The sequence below is a fragment of the Leopardus geoffroyi genome, chromosome A2 (genome assembly GCF_018350155.1).
Source record: "Leopardus geoffroyi isolate Oge1 chromosome A2, O.geoffroyi_Oge1_pat1.0, whole genome shotgun sequence".
Lineage (NCBI taxonomy): Eukaryota > Metazoa > Chordata > Mammalia > Carnivora > Felidae > Leopardus > Leopardus geoffroyi.
Window position 1 is genome coordinate 18,699,043 of NC_059331.1, and position 18,232 is coordinate 18,717,274.

At 53.5% G+C, this 18,232-nt stretch overlaps 1 protein-coding gene across 2 annotated transcripts in view; it reads left to right on the top strand.

Moving 5' to 3' along the window:
- The window catches only part of BSN (bassoon presynaptic cytomatrix protein), a 95,457-nt gene that overhangs the window by 52,809 nt on the left and 24,416 nt on the right, over positions 1 to 18,232 (top strand). The window contains exons 2-3 of one of the 2 annotated variants that reach the window (XM_045496851.1): positions 2,243 to 2,651; positions 13,832 to 14,716. In XM_045496851.1, coding sequence (XP_045352807.1) covers positions 2,243 to 2,651; positions 13,832 to 14,716 — 1,294 coding nt within the window. The remainder of the gene's footprint in view (positions 1 to 2,242; positions 2,652 to 13,831; positions 14,717 to 18,232) is intronic. The other variant, XM_045496853.1, reaches the window with a different exon arrangement.

The following is an 18,232-nucleotide window of genomic DNA, read 5'->3' on the forward strand; positions in this document are numbered from 1 at the left end:
CACACAAATTTTGTCCCCAGAAAGACTACATGGTGATACAACATTGAATTAAAATGCAACTGTGTACACAGAAGATTGCCTGTCACAGACCAGGCAACTCACAGACAGTAGAGATGGCTACATTCCTCAGAAAAAAACTTCAGACCTTACACAGCCTGGGAAAGGGACTGCAGCCCCTCCCTCCACATGGTATAAAGGGCTCTCAGTAGCTTCTGATTAGCTTTCAGGGGCTCCTTTTTTTTTTTTTTTTTTTTCCTTTTAATTTTAATTCCAGTATAGTTAACATACAGTCAGGTGCTGCTTTTAAATTCCAGCCCCAAATCATTCAAATAAAAAATGAAATTATAAATTAACCAAGTGGGAATCTTCCTTTACCATGCCTAGAAATTAGTCTGCTGGAAGGCCGTGGAGCCTAAGTTCCAAGTGTGGCCCAGAGATGCTGTGGCCACTACATACTGGGCCTCACAGCTGGTGGCAAGATGGCCCAAGGGGGCTAGACTCTCAGGTTCTGGAGATCCTGTTGAAGATGAAAGTGGCAGGTCCGTGAGATGGGATGGATGGGTGGGTATATGCTGTTGTTGGTTGATGAAAGAAATGTTTGATAGACATGTAATAGTGTTTCTTTTTTCTGGAAGAGTCTTTATTAGACCGAAGGTGTGGCTCTCCCCACACTGTTCCTCAGAAGGGAGGAAGAATTGCAGACAGTCTTGGAGGAGGCCTCCCCAGGTGGGCTCCTCGCCCCCTGCCCCCCCCCCCCCGCCCCCCATCTGAAATGGCTTGTTTTAAGACATCCTACCAGTTGGCCCCTGAATCTTTTTTGCAAGCAGATGGCTTTCATCTAGGGGCAGCAAACTCAGAATCCCCTCCTGTCAGTCAGTCAGACCCTAGGAGGACACAGGGCACTAGGGCAGATGGCGCCAGGGTGGCTTCCCTGCAGGCAGCTGTGGTCCAGCCTCCACAGTGGCGCTCAGCCAGTCTGTCCTGTCTCCTGGGTGCCAGTATCCACCCAGATGAATACACACTGGAACAAGGATAGAATTTCAGGGAAGCCATATAAAACATTGCCTTTGGCTTTTTGTGCTCAGCTTCTTTCAAATTGGAAAAGGAAAATGGGGAAAAGGAAAATAAGGAAATTGAGTTTAGCTTAACTTTCTACCTTACTGAACTACTCAACTCTGCGGGCTTCCCTGCAGCTGCGCCAGGTCAGAATGGAGATGGGGGTCAGGTACATTGGATTTCTCCTCAGTGGTTCCTCAAGGGCTGGATCCTTAGGACCGCAACCCCACCCAGCCTGGTACTAGCGGAAGAGTAACACTTCACCCATCTCGATGGACTTGGTCTAGCATCAGGCCTGCTGGTGGTGAGCTGCCAGAAAGTAGGTTCCTTTGTCACTGCTGGAGATGGCATTAACTAGGTAGGCATTGGGATGCCTCCCCCACCCATCTCCAACTGTCTGGGGTCAGCCTTTGAAGGGAACAAACCAGAACAGACCTGCCAGGGCAATAGCTCTGAACTTGTGCTGTATGTTGGGATCACCTGGGGAGGGAAAAATACTAATACCAGGGTCCTGCCCCCACAGATTCTTTTTTATTTATCTTTTATTTTTGAGAGACAGAGAAAGACAAAGTGTGAGCAGGGGAGAGGCAGAACGAGAGGGAGACACAGAATCCAAAGCAGGCTCCAGGCTCTGAGCTGTCAGCACAGAGCTGATGCAGGGCTCGAACCCACAAACTGCGAGATCATGACCTGAGCCGAAATTGGATGCTCAACCCAGCACCTCAGGTGCCCCTGCCCCCACAGATTCTGATGTAATTTGTCTGGGGTATAATCTGAGAATCAGAAATTTAAAAATAACTCCAGGTGTTTCTAACATATAGGTTTAAAGCCTTGGTTCTTAAAGTGTGGTCTGCAGACCACAGTATAGGTATCACCTTAGAGATTCTTAAAAATGCAAACCTCACACTAGACTTGCTGAATCTGAATCTGTACTTCATCAGGATGTAGGAGGGGAACTCAGGATTCTACCACATGACCTGGTGCTCAGGGTTCAAATGGGAGACGCTTGTCAGCGCTCAGCACGGGACACAATCAGCACTCAGCAAATGATAGCTGTGATGATGCCACTGGGCAGGAAGAGGAGAGCGGAATGGGGCTCGGCAGGGTCACCGAGCTTGATAGAGCCCCCTGCAGGCTGCTTCTCTGAGAAGTGTCTCTAACATAGTGATTTTCAATGTCATTTCAGCGTTTCCAGGAGACTGGACCCCAAGGAGCCCCCGGGTAGCCAGAGAGCAGCTTCCCCAACCCCGAAGCAGGCTTCTGCTACTGCTCCCGGCCGCGAGAGCCCCCGGGAGACGAGGGCACAGGGCCCAGCAGGCCAGGAGGCTGATGGCCCGCGCAGGACACTGCAGGTAGACAGCAGGACGCAGAGATCAGGGCGGTCGCCCTCTGTGTCACCGGACAGAGGCAGCACCCCCACATCACCCTACTCCGTCCCCCAGATCGCCCCCCTTCCCAGCAGCACGCTGTGTCCCATATGTAAGACCTCGGACCTCACGTCGACCCCCAGCCAGCCAAACTTCAACACCTGCACCCAGTGTCACAACAAGGTCTGCAACCAGTGTGGGTTCAACCCCAACCCTCACCTCACCCAGGTAACCACTTTCTGCGCCGGCTTCCCCCACCTACCTTCCCATGCCTCCCTCGGTTCCCTTCCCCTCTTTAACCAACTCTCTTTTCCTGGTTGTTTCCCTGAGCCACCAGCATTTGTGTCTCCCTGGCTCAAGATGTGGTAGCAGAGAACAGGCCTGGCCGCAGATCTCCTGAGGGATTCCTGCACCTCCTGAAAGCTTGGGCAGAGTCCCAGAGTAGAAGATGCTTTTGTAGCTGGTGTGAGTTTGACCCAGAAAAATGGCCTTAGAGAGGGCCAAAGACAGGCTTCTGGGCAACTTTTCTCAATGGATACTCATTTGGAGAGGGCTATAAATAGCCACAGGCTGGAGGGGAGGCAGATTTCCCTGGCTCTAGGCCAGCCTCTTTCCCTGACAGTGGGCACTGGAGGGGGATGCTGGTGAGGGAAGCAAGGTTTTAGGAGAGGCAGGAAACAGCCTTCCAGTTGGGCCCTGGGAAGCTTCTCCTCTGGACTTTCATTCCAGTTAGCTGGGCCTGAGATGGCAGAAAAGCTAGCCATCCCCAGAGAAACAATCTCAGGGTAGAGACCCAGGCTGGGAGCCAAGCATTCACAGTGGGTGATGGTGTCCTACACTCACTGAGCAGTTACTGAAGGGCCATTTCCACTAGATTGGCCTCCTTTGTGCCCTGGGTCCACAGCCCCATCCTGGCTTTGTTCAGGATGCTTTGAGTTGCTGTGGGATGCTCAGCCAAAACCCTGAAGGCTCTTTTTGGGGACCTGGAGGCTGGGTGCCCCAGTGTACTAGTGGAACTGGGGCCATGCCTCTGAAATGAACTGAGTGGGCTTGCCAGCTTCCTCCCTCTCCTCTGGGGTAACCCATAGAAGTCTCTAGTTCCTCCTCCAGGGCTCTGCCCTTGGGCAGGATGGAGCATGGCCGGGCTATAGGCACAGGCATGGCCGTCTCTGGGATTATCAGCAGCAGGAGCCATTTGGACCTCGTGGGTGGGGGAGATGAGTGAGAATAATTGTTCACAGGTCGGGGTCTATTTGTGACGTGAGGTGCTGTGGGTGTGGGATGTGTGGTTTGCGAGAGGTAAGTGTGAGATTCCAAGGAAGGAGCTGCCGTTGTGGGGAGATGACTCAGTACGTTTGGAGTTGCTCCTGGAGTGTGGGGGCTTCCTTGAGGAGGCGTGCACACTCGTGATTATTACATCTGTGATTAGAAACAGGCCCATCCCTGAGCTGATCAGTTAGGTAAGTGTTTGCTCTTCAGTACTTAGAACAGTGTGATCCACACCAAAGAAACTCACCTGTGTGTTTGTGCCAGCACAAACCAGAAGCCAGAAGCCCTGACCCCCCAGGAGTGAGGTTTGACAGGCAGGGGTGAGATGCTGCGGTGGCCCCTGTGTGGTGTTGCCCCTCTGGGTTTTAGCCTCCCTGAGATGCTCACTTGAGCTATAGGACCTGAAGGGCAGAGGTCAAGGGAGAGCCACATATGGGGCACTGGTTTCCTGGTGGGCACCCAGCCCTTGCCACACAACAGGCTCCCCCAAGCCCAGGACCTTGGGTGACGTGGGAAGGGAGCCAGCCTTTAATGTGCCAGGAAAAACAGCAGAGTGGGAGGACCTTGGCCACACTCAGTCCATCTGCCTCGTTGTGCCGGGAAGAAGCCGAGGCTCAGGGCCAGGAAGGAAGGGGCCTCAGACTTAACTGCAGATTCACAGTGTTTGGTGAAGAGCAGTCCTCTCATCTAGGTGCTTCAAGCAAATCTGAGCCAGACAAATGCATTGGTTCTTTGCTGGGAGGCTTCTCAGGCCTTCAGCACCCTGAACGGCACCATGGAGCTCCAAGACAGAGCTGTAGCCAGCAGCCTTTCCCAGACTTGCTTTCTCAGAACATTAGGGGCCGCTGTTCCATGGCATCAGTTTGGGAAATGCTGACCTAGTCCATTCTCCAGGTTCTCGGAACCTGGTGGATGCCCTTTTCTGACAGGGTCTCCAAGCAGAACCTTTTCTTCTCCAGAGCTGGCTTTCAGTGGTGTTCCAGTCAAGGAGAAAGAGCCCTCAGCACATTTTCCTGAGAGGCTGGCAGAACGTAATTCTCGAGTCAGAGCGGTTGTCCATTGTCACTCTGCTAAAAGCAGATTCACCTTCCTGATCCTTTTGCACAGAAAGAGAAACCCAGTTTGCAGGTTTTGTTCACGCACCTGCTGATCCGCCCTGGTCAGACCATACCTGTCCTGACACACCTCCTAACTTGATGTTTTGCCAGCCAAGAAGGCCGTTTCTGGGATTACCCTGGTGTCTGTGGGCTGGGCTCCTGCCTGGCCTGAGATGCTGGGCAGGGCCAGGGGCTGGTTCTGAAGTAGGGTGTGTCTAGGTGGCAGGGTGGTCAGGCAAAGCGACCTTTCCCAGGACACCCAGGTCCAGGACTCTCTTCTCAGCAGGGGCCCTGCTACGGTGCAAGAAGAGGTGGTGCTGGTTCCAGCACCAGATGCACTGCAGACACTGGCCACTGGGGGGCATACTGGGGACCTTGTCTGCAGGGTGGGGCTGTGTGTCTGAAACTGCTTAGTGCAGTGATGCTGCGGTGGCGGGGTTGAGGAGGCCTGGGTCCCACATTCTGCCTTGAAGCTCACCGAAGCTCATCAGGGCATGTCAACATTGAGGCTGCATGGAAGTCAGGGAAGGAGCTCAGGGCACTCTCTGTTTATAGACAAGGAGACAAAGTCTTGGGAAGTCTTGGCTTATTCAGGGTCATTTTGGAGCAATAGACCTGGGGATCCAGAATCAGTTGCTAGGTCTCCAGTTTTCCCTCAGGGACTCTCAGCACCATTTTCCCTGTCCACAGTCCACTCTTCCTCCTCTTCTTGAGGAGAGTTCAGAACAAACAAGGCCATCTCAGCCACTCTTTGTGGTGAGGCCATTTCTTTCTGGAGTTTTGTGGTCCTGGAGCTCAGGGCAGGTGAATAATTTACCCTGTTTGAAATTGTGGCAAAAGACTGGGGGTTTCCTTGTGGGGTCTGAACATCTCTCACCACCCACAAGAGACCGTCCCTGTGAGGAGGAGCACTGATCAGGAGGCCAGAGGCATTAGGATGTAAGCCCATTCAGTACCAGTGATAGGGAAAAGACAGGAAGATTGTTCTCTTCTCTCCCTGGATGTGGGTCCTGAGAAAAGTACCTTAACTTCCCAAATGTCTGATTTCTCTAAAGGAGAGGCAGAGGGCCAGGGACCAGCCTCGGTGGCTTTGCTGATGCCTCATGCCAGCTCAGGCCTATTAGCCCACCTCTCTACTCTTCAATGACTTAATGTTCAGGCCTGCCACCCCTTTCTCCTGCAGGAGGGAGGCCCTTGTTGCACAAATCAGGCTCTATTCTGATAGGGGGGATGGGAGACAAGGCATGGTTGTGAGCCTGCTGGGTGGAATCTGGGAGGTGAGGTTTGGGTGGGCAGTGGGGGTGGGAGTGAGCTGCTAGAGAATACGAGTGATGGCCAAGGGCAGCCCAGCAGCACATCCTGGCCTGGACTTCCTCTAGATGTGCGTCTGGCCTCACCCGGGGAAGAGTGTCACAAGAGCACGTGCTGGTGCAGACGCAGGGCTGGCTGCATGCCCGTGCTTCCAGATCTGATTGGCAGAAGCGTCCCAGAGCACCAGCTACAGTGCAGCCGCAGCCTGCCCCTGGGAGGCCCACCCTCTGCCCCAGTGGGGAGCCATAGAGCTGCTACCCCATCTCTAGCCTTCCAGGTTCAGACAGCTCATCTGAGCTCATCTGCCTCCCATCTCCCTTGCCCTAGTCGGAATTGCTCAGAAGCCCCTCTGAAAAACTACAGAAGAATGATCATGGTCTTTCTTTGCCTGTCCTAAGGTCTAGACTTTGCCGAGACCAACCCAAGGATGTTTAATCCACTGTGCACTGGCCTCCCCCCTAACCTGCTCCATCAGCACTTACCCATGGGCTAAGTAAGGGCTTAAGCACTTACCCATGGTGGGCGGTGTGGAGAAGGGAGGGAGATGAAGCAATGGCCATAAGCCTTTCCTCTACTGCCTGCATCCCACTCCTTTCCGGCAAGGGCCGGAGCACCAGATGGCCCGGGGGAGGTGCTGTGAGTGCCGCACCGGATCCCTCCGCTGCAGCCACCAGCCTTGCCCCCTTCCCTCTGCTCCTCCATGGCCACACTGCCTCCTGGGCTGGTAGGGAATGAGGAGCAGGTGTTAGGAGGACATAGATCAGCAGTGGGCTGAGGAAAGGCAAAGTTGTCTCCCTCCTCCCTGGGCCTAGGAGGAGGTGGTGTCTGCACACATGCCCAGGCTTCCCTTCTCCACCACTAAGCCAGATGGAAGTTGGTCTCCAGGGGGCAGGCCCTTTGGGAAACCTTTCTCCCACAGTACATCCAGTCCTTGAGCAGCTTGCCTTCCAGAAGCCAAACAGTCTTCAAGTCAATAGGGAAATACCTGCCAAGCTTCAGTCAGTCCTGGACAGCCAGCCCTGCTGCCAGTCCGTGCTCCCAGGAGGCAGGACTCTTGGCCTCCTTGCTGGGACCACTGCGGGGCAGAGGCCAGAGCCACTGGGTACATGCAGAAGAGACAGCTGTGTGGGAGTGGGAGCTGTTTCATAGCTGGAGCTGTCAGGCATGGCACTCCAACTTTTAGCTACAAAGGGGGCTGTACAGTTATCTAAGAATGAATGTGAAATTAATTCAGAGCAGAAACCTGAGATTTTATTCTCAAAACACCTGCTCCTATATGTGTGGGCAAAAGAAACAGAATGAGAAGAGAATTGAGTAAAAATTGAGAAAAAAAAGAGAAATAAATAAAGTGGGAACAGGGAGAAGGAACAGGGGGGAGAGACAGGAAAGGGAGGTGACAGAGAAAGCCAGAGGCAGGAAGAGGCAGGAGAGCTCAGTGAAGTAACCAGATGCTGGCTGGTCACCTTGGGCAGGTCTGCCTGTACCCACTGTCAGATGGTAGCCCTTTCCCTTCTTCCCATCCTTTCCTTCCCCTGCAAATACTTTTGAGCCCTTATGTTAAGCCAGGAACTGTCCTTGACACTGGAGAATCAGGCAGAGCTGAAGTATGTTGCTCAGCCCTGTGGAGCCCGCAAGCCAGAGGGAGAGGCGGCCCTTCCGCCAGTAACCGCCCAAGCAAACACACAGTCACACCTGGGGGTCAGGTGTGCGGAGGACCAGGAGGGAGGCTGGGGTGTTTGATATGCTGCTGCACCAAGACTCTTGGGGGCTTCTACAAGGAGGAGACATTAGACTGGAGTTGGCCTAGGGACAGGTGGGGCCCAGGGAGGCCTGAGGGGAAGTGCATGGGAACAAGCCAGGGCTGGGTGGCTGGAGTGCCGTGAGCAGGCCCAAAGGGCAGGCAGATCCTGCTGGGGTCTCTAGATGGGCTGCCAAAGATTTTGAAAAGTGGCAGTGGGAAGGTCAGATGTGCATTTAAAAACACCTCTTTAGAAATAGATAACGGTGATGGTTGTACATTATAAATGTAATTAATGCCATTGAATTGTACACTTAAAATGGTTAAATGGCCAATTTTATGTTATATTTATTTTATCACAAAACTCTCAACAACAACACCCCACTCCTCTGACTGCTGGGTGGAGAAGAGCCCATGCGGTGGGGCTGGATCCCCAGAGCAGGCTGGGGCTGGGGTGGTGGGAGTGAAGAACCTTGAAAGACTCCTGGTGGATTTCAGAAGCTAGATAGACAGATTTTGGAAATGTGTTGCACATGGGGGTTAGGGGATAGAGATGGAGAATTTTTCCATTTGGGCCACGTCAGGTTGGAGGTGCCTGTGAGCATCTAAGTGGGGTTCAGTAGGCTGACAAGTCTAAGACCCTGGCATGCAGCAGATAAGTCAGGGCCAGAGAACTTTGAAATTCACAGGCATATTGACATCAGCATACTTCCCACTAAACACTTCAGTAAGCATATCATTAACTTGAGTTTAGTATGGGGGGGTGGGGTTAGGTAAAATGTACATGTATTGTAATGTTTAGAGCCCAAGTGTACCATTCAGTGAGCTTTGACAAAAGCATGCAGCTGTGTCAGCCAAACCCCTCTATCAAGGTAGATGTCCTCATCACCCTAGAAAGTCCCTTCAGGCCCCATTCCTGTCCATCCCCACCCTTCCTCCAGACACAACAGTTGTTCTGATTTTTATCCACCATAAACAAGTTTTGCCTATTCTAGAGCCCCGTATAAATGGAATTGCACAGAATGTGCTCTTTTTCGCTCTTTTACTCAGCACAGCGTTTTTTGAGGGCCGTCTATGTGGCCAAGTCTTGAGAGGCCTGACCGAGCAGGAAAGGAGAGAAGACAAAACAGTGGTGTGCACAGGAAAGGTGCGCAGACAGAGGAGGGCTCCGAAAAGCAAGAGACAATGGCACTGGAGTTCTGAGAGGCAAGGGCTGCACAGGAATGTGGGGGGTGGAGTGTGGTTGAAAGAGCGGAGCCCCCAAAGAGGCAGGTCTAGATCCTCAGTGTGGAGGAAGAAGCCTATTGTGTGGCTCCTCTTGACGACATTGGAAGCAGGGCAGCGGTTTGAGCCAGAAAGCAAGGGAGGGGGACAGGCAGGGAGATGGACACGAGAAATTGAACAAGCCATTGTGGACAAAAGCCTCCTGGGGAGATGGAGTGAATTAGTTAACCGGGCAGATATGGGGGTCCAGGAGAAGTTAGACGCAAGTTAATTTACAGTGGAGCCCATCCGCCTGGTGCCCATTTATCTGTTTGGGTGTAGGCCCGGGGAAAAAAGGTATCTGGCTGGATCCAGTTCTGAAGCAGACATAGATCAAGAGAGCACAGAAATTTAGCAGAGTGACTGCGTGACAGACCATAGATTCAGCTGGTCAGGAAGACACGTGAAGGCAGAGGGCCTGTGGAAGAACAGAAAGCAGAAGCTCGGGGCAAGTAAGTTCAAGTAAGGGAGCAGCTGAGAAAGGCTCTTCTTGGGATGAAAGTCCCTTTGGAGCCAGAACCCATAAGGCCCTGCTTTTCTGAATCCCCAGCAGGCTCCTGGCAGGGCAGGAAGTGGCTCCCTGAGGGAAGCCACTTTCCTGTAGCTTCTGCTTCCCCCACTTCCAAAGCAGCCCTTGGCCTGCACACCACACTGAGCCTCCCCATTCCTACTGCTGCTCGGGCCCCACTGGGCTGGGATGCACAGGTGTCCCGCCTCTGAGATGACAGGATGGGTTTCCTTGCTGGCAAGAAGGGTCAGCCTGACAAAAGCTAGTGTCTGACAGAGCCATCCACATCAGTGCAGCCCTGGGCAGTCCCCTTAGCTCACCTCTGGTTCTTGGGACGTGAGTTCTGTGGCGGATAGCCTGCTCATCTCCTGGCCATGTGCCAGGTCAGGCTCATGGAGGTACTGGACAGCATGACTCTAGGACAGGTTTCCCGTCACACTAGTAGAAGGCCATTCATTCATTGTGATTCTGGTGGGCAGCTGGATTGGAGGCTGCCAAGAAGCCACAGACACCGAATACAGTTAGATGAGGAAGGCTCTCACTGCTCTGGTCTCAGGGCTGACGAGTCTGCCACAGGCCTGGCCATGTATGCCCAGCCTAGGTGGGCAAGTGAGCTGGGGTGCATGGCCATCTATCTCCCTGTCCAGTAGACAGCATCCATCCCCCTTACACAGGGATGAGGACCTTGGAGGAGGGAGGAAGAGGCTAAGGCTGAACCCCTCCGATCAAGCTCCTGATGATCAGTGGGGGAAGCAGAGGGAAGTCTTGCTGGGCTCAGAGTGCTCCCCTCCCAGTGTCCTCCCTGGGAGGCCTTTCTGCCTGGGCCTGAGTCTGGGTGGGGCTGGGAGAGGGCGTGGTCAAGGCTCCTTGCCATCTAGAAGAGGCTGGATAGAAATAGCTGTGCCCATCTGGGCGATGAGTCACTGAGGGGCGTTTTAGCTGTTTCTTGGAGAGGTTCTATTTTAGGTGAATGCCTGTGACAGCCTGGGTGACGGAGGCTGGGTAAGGGAAGGTTCTGGTGGTGAGTGCAGGAGTTTTAGCACATGCCCTTATTCAACCCTGTCCAGAACCTGAAGGAGGGTCACTCTGAAGTCCCAGGATAAGGAGTTTTACATTCCAGACTCCTCTTGTCACAAGTCCCACCTCAGGGCATGCTATACCTGTGCAAGCGCACAGTGGAAATGGAGCCTGGGGTGTGCACTGGGCACCCACCCCAGGAAGTGGGTCTTTGACAGCTGCCCTGGGCCAGGGCCTGGGGCTCCCCTCAGAAGGCTAATCCCCTCCGGGGGACCATCTGAGGGTGAGCAGAAATAGCCTGCCCCTGGGAGCTCCCATTTTGATGGGAAGTGAGCCCTCCCCACCCAAGAGTAACTTTCTAAAGTGTCTTTGGACTGAGTCCCAGAGACCCAAATTGTTTCCTCTGAGGCTCTCTCTGTCCAAAAGTAGACAAAGCTCCCTTGGGTCTTCAAAAATACGTAGGGTGAGTTGACAGTTCCCATCTGGGGGGGATGGCTTCACACCCCAGTGCTGTGGCATCACTGTTCTTAGGGTTTCTGGAACTGGGCTTGGCCTTTGAGGGCTCTGCCAGTGTTTTGCAGAGGGGACTTCTAAACCCATGACTTGACCTGCATGAGGTTGAGTGGCCTTTGGAAGAGGCAGAAATGCAGAAGGCACCAGACTCCAGGCCATAGCTCAGGAGCTGGGCTGGGCTGGCAGGGCTGGTCTCACCCACAACACCACTTCCTGGCTGGGTAACCACAAGAGTATGTGGTTAAATTAGATCAGACCTTGATTTTCTCTACTGTGAAAACTAAATGATAATGTGAACTGTGAACATGCCCTGTGTGGTCCTGGGCACAAGGGGGTGCTCACCAAAGTGTGGTGTTCCCCACTCCTTGGATGCTGCTTTTGGCCTGCTAGGCAAGACAGCCAAACCCAAGCTCTCCAGCTGGCAAGTCAGCTAAAGCAGCAGCTGCACAGCCCTGTGGCCTCAAGGAAGAGAGCAGGACTGGAGGTACTCCTAAGGGTGGACAGAAAGGGCTTTTTGCCTCAGGAACTGGATTGGACCTTTCCCTGGTGACTGGGCCACCATGGTGCTTTCAAAGGCTCTGGCTACAAGCACAGATGGAGCAGCCTTGGCCTGCAGCCTCAGCTCTGGTTGGAGAGGAAGAGCCTCTTCACCGGGGCACCAAATCTCCAGTCTCATGGCTTTGGCTTTGTGGGAACTGTGCCCCCCACCCCCTGTTAATAGGTTGTTGGGATTAATCCCACAAGAAGTCTCTCTGGAATGAGCCCTGTTCTGTACTACACACTGTGCACAGTCCTGAGAACACCTCAACCAGAACTCACAAGCTAGGTGGGGAGAAAGGAGACACCCAAGGAAACAAATTGGTAGATACTTTGGGAAAGAGTAAGCACCGTGAAGAAGATGAAGTGGGTGATTCGATACAGAGTGCCTGGTGGGGGAGGCGTATGTTAGATTGTGTGGCCAGAGAGGGCCCTGATGGGGAGATCTGAGGCCTATATAGCTAGCTGGTCTGGGGGCAGAGAAAATTGTGAGGGCCGAGGCCCTGGTTACAGAAGTGAGCTTAGGGGACTACTTGGCAGAACAGGAGGCCCAGAATCTCTGGGGTAAGACCACTAAGGGGGGATGGCAAGGAAGGAGGCCAGAGAGAGGAATGCGCTGGAGTAGATTGTGGGATCTTATGGGCCCTGGTGAGTTCCCATGGCACACATGATGAGAATCCACTAAGGGATTTGAGCCTGTAATTGATAGGCTCTGGTTTGTATGTAGATTTTTTTGAGAGAAAAATATTATTGGCTTATGCACCTGGAAGTCCAAGGGCAGACTTAAGGTATAGCTGAATCCAGGGAATTAAATGAACTCATCAGATCTGCTCCTCTCTCCTTACCTTGGTCCGCTTCTGACTGTCTATTGATGTTATCCTTAGCATCTCGCTGCATGTGGGGAAAGAGGGCTGCTGGCCACTCTAAGGCTACTTTTCTCTATGAGTAATCCCAAAGGAAAAAAGCCCCTCTTTCTTCTATTGTTCATTTACCAAGGGCTCTGATCAGCCCTGTTTGCAAGGTCACATACCTGTCCCTGCGCCCCTTGCTGAAACCAGTGATTGGCCCAACCTGAGTCATGCGCTCACTTTATTCAGGGAAGGGGTTGATGCAGAGAGAAACTACATGTCCATCACATAAATAGCAGCACACAATTTTTTGTTTTGGAGGCACAGATTATCCCATTTTCTTAAAAAATGTGTCTTGCTTAAGGAAACTTTTTCATTCTACTTACATCATCACTTACATTGCATTATTTTGCTCTCAAGATTGTTCATGTATATCTTGCGTCCTCAGCTAGACTCTAAGCTCCTCCAGGACAGGGAGGAAATTAAAAAAAAAAAAAACAAACACGTATACTTCTGAAAGAGAGAGAGAGAGAGAGAGAGAAAGAGAGAGAGAGAGAGAGACCAAGCATGAGCCGGGGAGGGGCAGAGAGAGAGGGAGACACAGAATCCGAAGTAGGTTCCAGGCTCTGAGCTGTCAGTGCAGAGCCTGACGTGGGGCTCAAACTCATGAGCTATGAGATCATGGCCTGAGCTGAAGTTGGACATTTAACCGACTGGGCCACCCAGGTGCCCCGGTTTCTTTTCTTTTCTATGCCTCCCTCTCCCTCCTGTTACTTTTCACTTATTTATTCATTCTGCAAGTTTTTAATTGAATATCTATTGCATACCAGCACTGTACTAAGGCCATCCTTTTCTTCCTGGTTTAAAAGATCACTCTGGCTGCTGTCTGGAAATGGCCCAAAACAGGCAGCAGGGGAAAGAGAGTGACCAATTGGAGGCTTTTGGGGTCATTGGTGAGGCAGGGCATGGAGATGGAATAATGTACACAGATCAGAGGTACAGCCAGTGGGTGGTGGGGAAGACTCTTGAGCAGGAGGGTCTGCAGGCAGCAGATTGGTGGTTGGGGGGTGGGGAGTGTGTGTGACTGCCCCTGTTCTGCTCCAGGCAGCTGGCAGCTCCCAGAGGTCAGGGCAGGTGCCATCAGCCCCTTCAGCTTTGCCTCCTGGCAGCCCAGAAACACCTGAGTGGTGCTTGCTGCTCCTGCCTATGCTTGGAGCTGGCCCTGGCTGCTGGGGGGCCTGCAGCGACCTGAGCTATGGGCACTGTCAGTCCTGACCACCCCGATGACCATGATACTTCCTCCTCAGGTGAAGGAGTGGCTCTGTCTGAACTGCCAGATGCAGAGGGCTCTGGGGATGGACATGACCACTGCGCCTCGCTCCAAGAGCCAGCAGCAACTGCACTCCCCGGCCCTGTCTCCTGCCCAGTCCCCAGCCAAACAGCCCCTGGGGAAGCCGGAGCAAGAGAGATCGCAGGGCCCAGGGGCACCACAGCCAGGCCTCCGCCAGGCTGAGACAGCCAGGGCCACCTCAGTGCCGGGGTCTGCCCAAGCAGCTGCCCCTCCAGAGGTGGGGAGGGCGTCTCCTCAGCCTCCTCTCCCCATCAAGCCTTCCACAGCGGATCCCAGGCCACCTGCAGGAGAGGCCCTGGCCAAAAGTGCCACCACAGTGCCCTCTGGGCCTGGTGCTGCTGAGCAGACCCAGGAGGGCCTCACTGGGAAGCTCTTTGGCCTTGGAGCGTCACTGCTGACCCAGGCGAGTACCCTCATGTCTGTGCAGCCCGAGGCTGAGCCCCAGGGCCAAGTGGCTCCCAGCAAAGGGCCACCTAAGATTGTCTTCAGTGATGCCAGCAAGGAGGCTGGCCCAAGACCCCCAGGCTCAGGACCTGGGCCTGGGCCAGCACCTGGAGCCAAAACTGAGCCTGGAGCCAGACCAGGTCCTGGATCGGGGCCTGGAGCCCTGGCAAGAACTGGGGGAACAACCAGTCCAAAACATGGCAGAGTGGAACACCAGGCAGCGACCAAGGCTACTGCCAAGCCAAAGACCACGCCGAAGGAAAGGGCCACTTGCCCACTGTGCCAAGCTGAGCTCAACGTGGGCAGCAAGGGCCCAGCCAACTATAACACCTGCACCACCTGCAAGCTCCAGGTGTGCAACCTGTGTGGCTTCAACCCAACGCCCCACCTGGTAGAGGTAAGAGAGCTGGACCAAGACCTGGAGTAATGGGGGGCCTGGGAGGCATGGGAGCCAGAAAGGGCTACAGAGAGCCAGGTCTTCAGCACTTGTGGGGCCCCTACACAGGTACAGAGGGGCTGTACTCCCTTTTCTATCCCTGCCCCAGGCTTGTTGTTCTTCTCAGAAAACTAACGGGCACAGCGGATGGGGTAATGGTGCCCGCTGCCTCTGACTGGCTAACCGGTGCCCTGAGGCCAGTCCTAGAGGTAGCTAGGCTCAGAGCACCCTGAACTGGCCTCCTCATTCCCAGCTATCCTGGGCATGGCCTGGATGGAAGATGCCAACCTCCCCTGCTCAGGTGGGAAGAACCTGAGGTCCCACCCTGCCCTCCGTCTATGACCCACACAGGGGGTTGAAGGGCTGTTAGGCACAGGACTATGCCCCATTGCCCCAGGCTCCAGCCAGGTGGTATCCTCCCTCCATCCCCTCTTCTGAGGTCATGGGTATTGACGTCTACTTGTCAGAGCTAGTCTTTGGGCCACATATTTTCCTTTGGCTGGGCCTAGTTCTTCCTGGGGCTGCATGTGGGGATGCTCAGGGATGTTCTTTTTACCCCTAGGGAAGTTTGAGAGAGTTCTGGGGTTAGGGCCTATCTCTCTGCATCCTTGCTCCAGGGAAGGGTTCTGGGCGCTGTGCAGAGCTGGATAGAAAAGAATAGGAGGCCCAGTGTTCTCTCAAAGCTTGGAGCCCACCTGGCAGGCTCAGAAGATACAGACGTACCTGGGCAGAGTTGGATGAGCCTGGGCCTGGAGGCTGCTTCTGCTCCTCCCCTTACTCACTCTGCCCTGCCCACAGGGCCATCCATGTGAACCCTACCTTGGCTGCCTTGGGCATAGCTGATGTGTCCCATTCCCTTAAATGCCCTTAGGGTCAAGATGAATGATTGGCTCATCTTAACAGACAGATACACCCCCAGCTATGTCACATCAGGAGATGATCAAGCCAAAGCCCTTCCTCCTGGACACAGGCAGCCACCTGAGTCCTTGGGGATTCTAGGCAGAGCCATGCACGGTCAGTGGTGGGGCAGGGAGTCTCTGGCACCTTGTTCTGATTTGCATTGAGTCAGGCCTCCACTGGAGCAGCCCACTGTGGTAAAGAAGACTGCTTTGGCTGTCACAGGCCATATTTTCCAACATGCAGAAAGAGGCAGCTCTAAGCAAGAAAAGTGACCTCCTCACATGATGCCCATGTGGCCCTCGAGGCCCCATACTGCCATCTATCTCCTTAGATCCAAGGGCTCACTGGAGGACAGTTGGCCTGGCTGACTAGGGTGGGGAGGGGACACCAAGGGGCCACCAGAGAGCCAGAGGAGCTCCAGTCCAGAGACTACCAGGCACACACTGGCTGTCAGTTGAGTGGGGGCACCCTGATCCTGAGGGACTGTGAGCCCTGTTGGACTACTGAGCTGGTGCAGCCTGGGGGACCCTTGTCCCTGAGAGACCTCCTGACCCACATTTCCTCACTCAGCAAGACATGCACAGAGAGAAGGGGAAAACTGTCTCAGTTCAAGAGTGTAAATGTTCCTGACAACTCCTTCCAGCAGCCCCTGGGCCAGGCCAGAGGAAGTGCTGATTCTGCCCAAACATGTCTCAGTCACATGCTGACTCTTGGATGAGCATCTGGATTCTGATCCAAGCCTCTCCTTAGCCATTTGGTTGTCACCTTCCTGGGTTCCAGAGCTTCTGCTTCTTGATAGTCAACATTGCCGCCTGCCCTACCCCCTCCATGTCCTGCTGTCTCCATGTCCTGCCCCACTGCCACTTCCTTGGCCAGAACCACCCTTGTCACCACAGGATCTGATGGGTTCCATGGGCCTGACAGCAAACTTCTGGGTGTTTAGCTCCTCCCCACCCCGGGGCCTCTTGCTCCTAATAGCAGTCAGAGGGTAGCCCAGCTTCTCCAACTCCTTTCTCCTTATGGCTCTACTTATTAATGCAGCTGTCCCCAGAGGGGTGCTGGGGAATGTGTGAGTAGACAGCCATGATACCTCCCTCCTGTGGTTCCTGGTACCACTGTTGCCTTTCTTCACTGTAACCAGGCCATGGACCGTCTTTGATCTCACCTCAGCAAATGGCTACTTGACATTCGGAGCAATTGTGTGCTTCCCTATGACCTACTTTGTGTGAGAGACCTACTGTCTCTCCCACACCTTGCTAACTGAGGCCAGCCCACCAGGCTCAGGATGACTGTGTGTCTCTGTGTACAATGTGAGCCAAGGGACCCTGTCTGCATGTAGGCCGGGGGCTTGAGGGAGGGATGGACCAGGGCAGTCCCACTGCCACTTCCCCACAGGCCTGTTAGACCTGCTGTGACTCCACCTAAGATGAGAGTCAACTGTCTGGGCTGTTAGGTTGGGGATTTTCCTCAACATCTTGGAGCTATAAAACCTTTTACCTTCTTCCTAGACAGGGAGTCCAGAGCATACAATGAAGGAAGCAGTAAAACTAGATCCCTTTTTGCTCTGAAATTCCCTCTGAAAAAATAACCATAGTGCTATTTAGTGAGTCATTTCATAATTAAGAGTTGTTGATTCCAAATTTTTTTACCTATTTATCTTTTGAAGGATAATAGTACCCTCTGGCTTAATTTTTAATTGGCTTTCAGTTCAAAATAGAGTTTGTGAAGAAATTAGTGGAATTGGAAATGTTACAGTAACACCACCAGTTTCTGATCTTATTAGAATTGCCAAAATACCAGCCATACCCTTGAGAAGTTGGGCCTCCCTGGGGAAAGGGCCTGGCACCTGTGATATGCGGGGCTGGGCTGGGCTTATTTGGGGAAGGGGTTGCATCGGGGGCACCAAGTGAGAGGCCAGCAGCTGCCTCTGGCAATAGTGGTCTCAGGAAGCCCTGTCTCCTCCGTGTGGAATAGGGGTGATAGCACTCCCTCTTAGGTTTCTGGGAGAACTAGTTGAGATGCCATACTTCAGATACTTATGCAAGATCCAACACACAGCCAGATTGGAACCAGCATGTCCTAACAGGGAGTCTCTATGCAGGGAAGAAGGAGTCTCCTCTGGCCCCCAACTATCTGAGTGTGAATCAATCCTGTGGCCAGTGTAAGACCCTGGTCTCATGAAGGATGCCCCATGGGGAATGGACACATTTGGTACTGGAGCGTGAGGAGAGCACAGCCCAGCCAGAAAGAAATATGTTGGGGATATCAGAGAGGATTCCTCTTATTGGAGGCAGAGGCCCAAAAAGGAGAAGCTTAAGGATGTCCAGAGACAGGATGGGGCAGGGTCATAGCATCAGGAGAACGGCAGCACCAGTGACAGCCATGCCTATAGTCCGGGGTCTGGCCATGCCTATTGGGCCCTTTATGTCCAGGCATCCTTTCTCTGAATTTCTCATCTACTGCCCCTGGTCTTGCAGTGAGGCTGGGGGTATGTTGGGCCCAGCAGCTGGCCATGGGCTGTTGGTCAGGCTGGTGTCACGTGATCAGACTGACATAGGCCAGCTCCACATACACAGA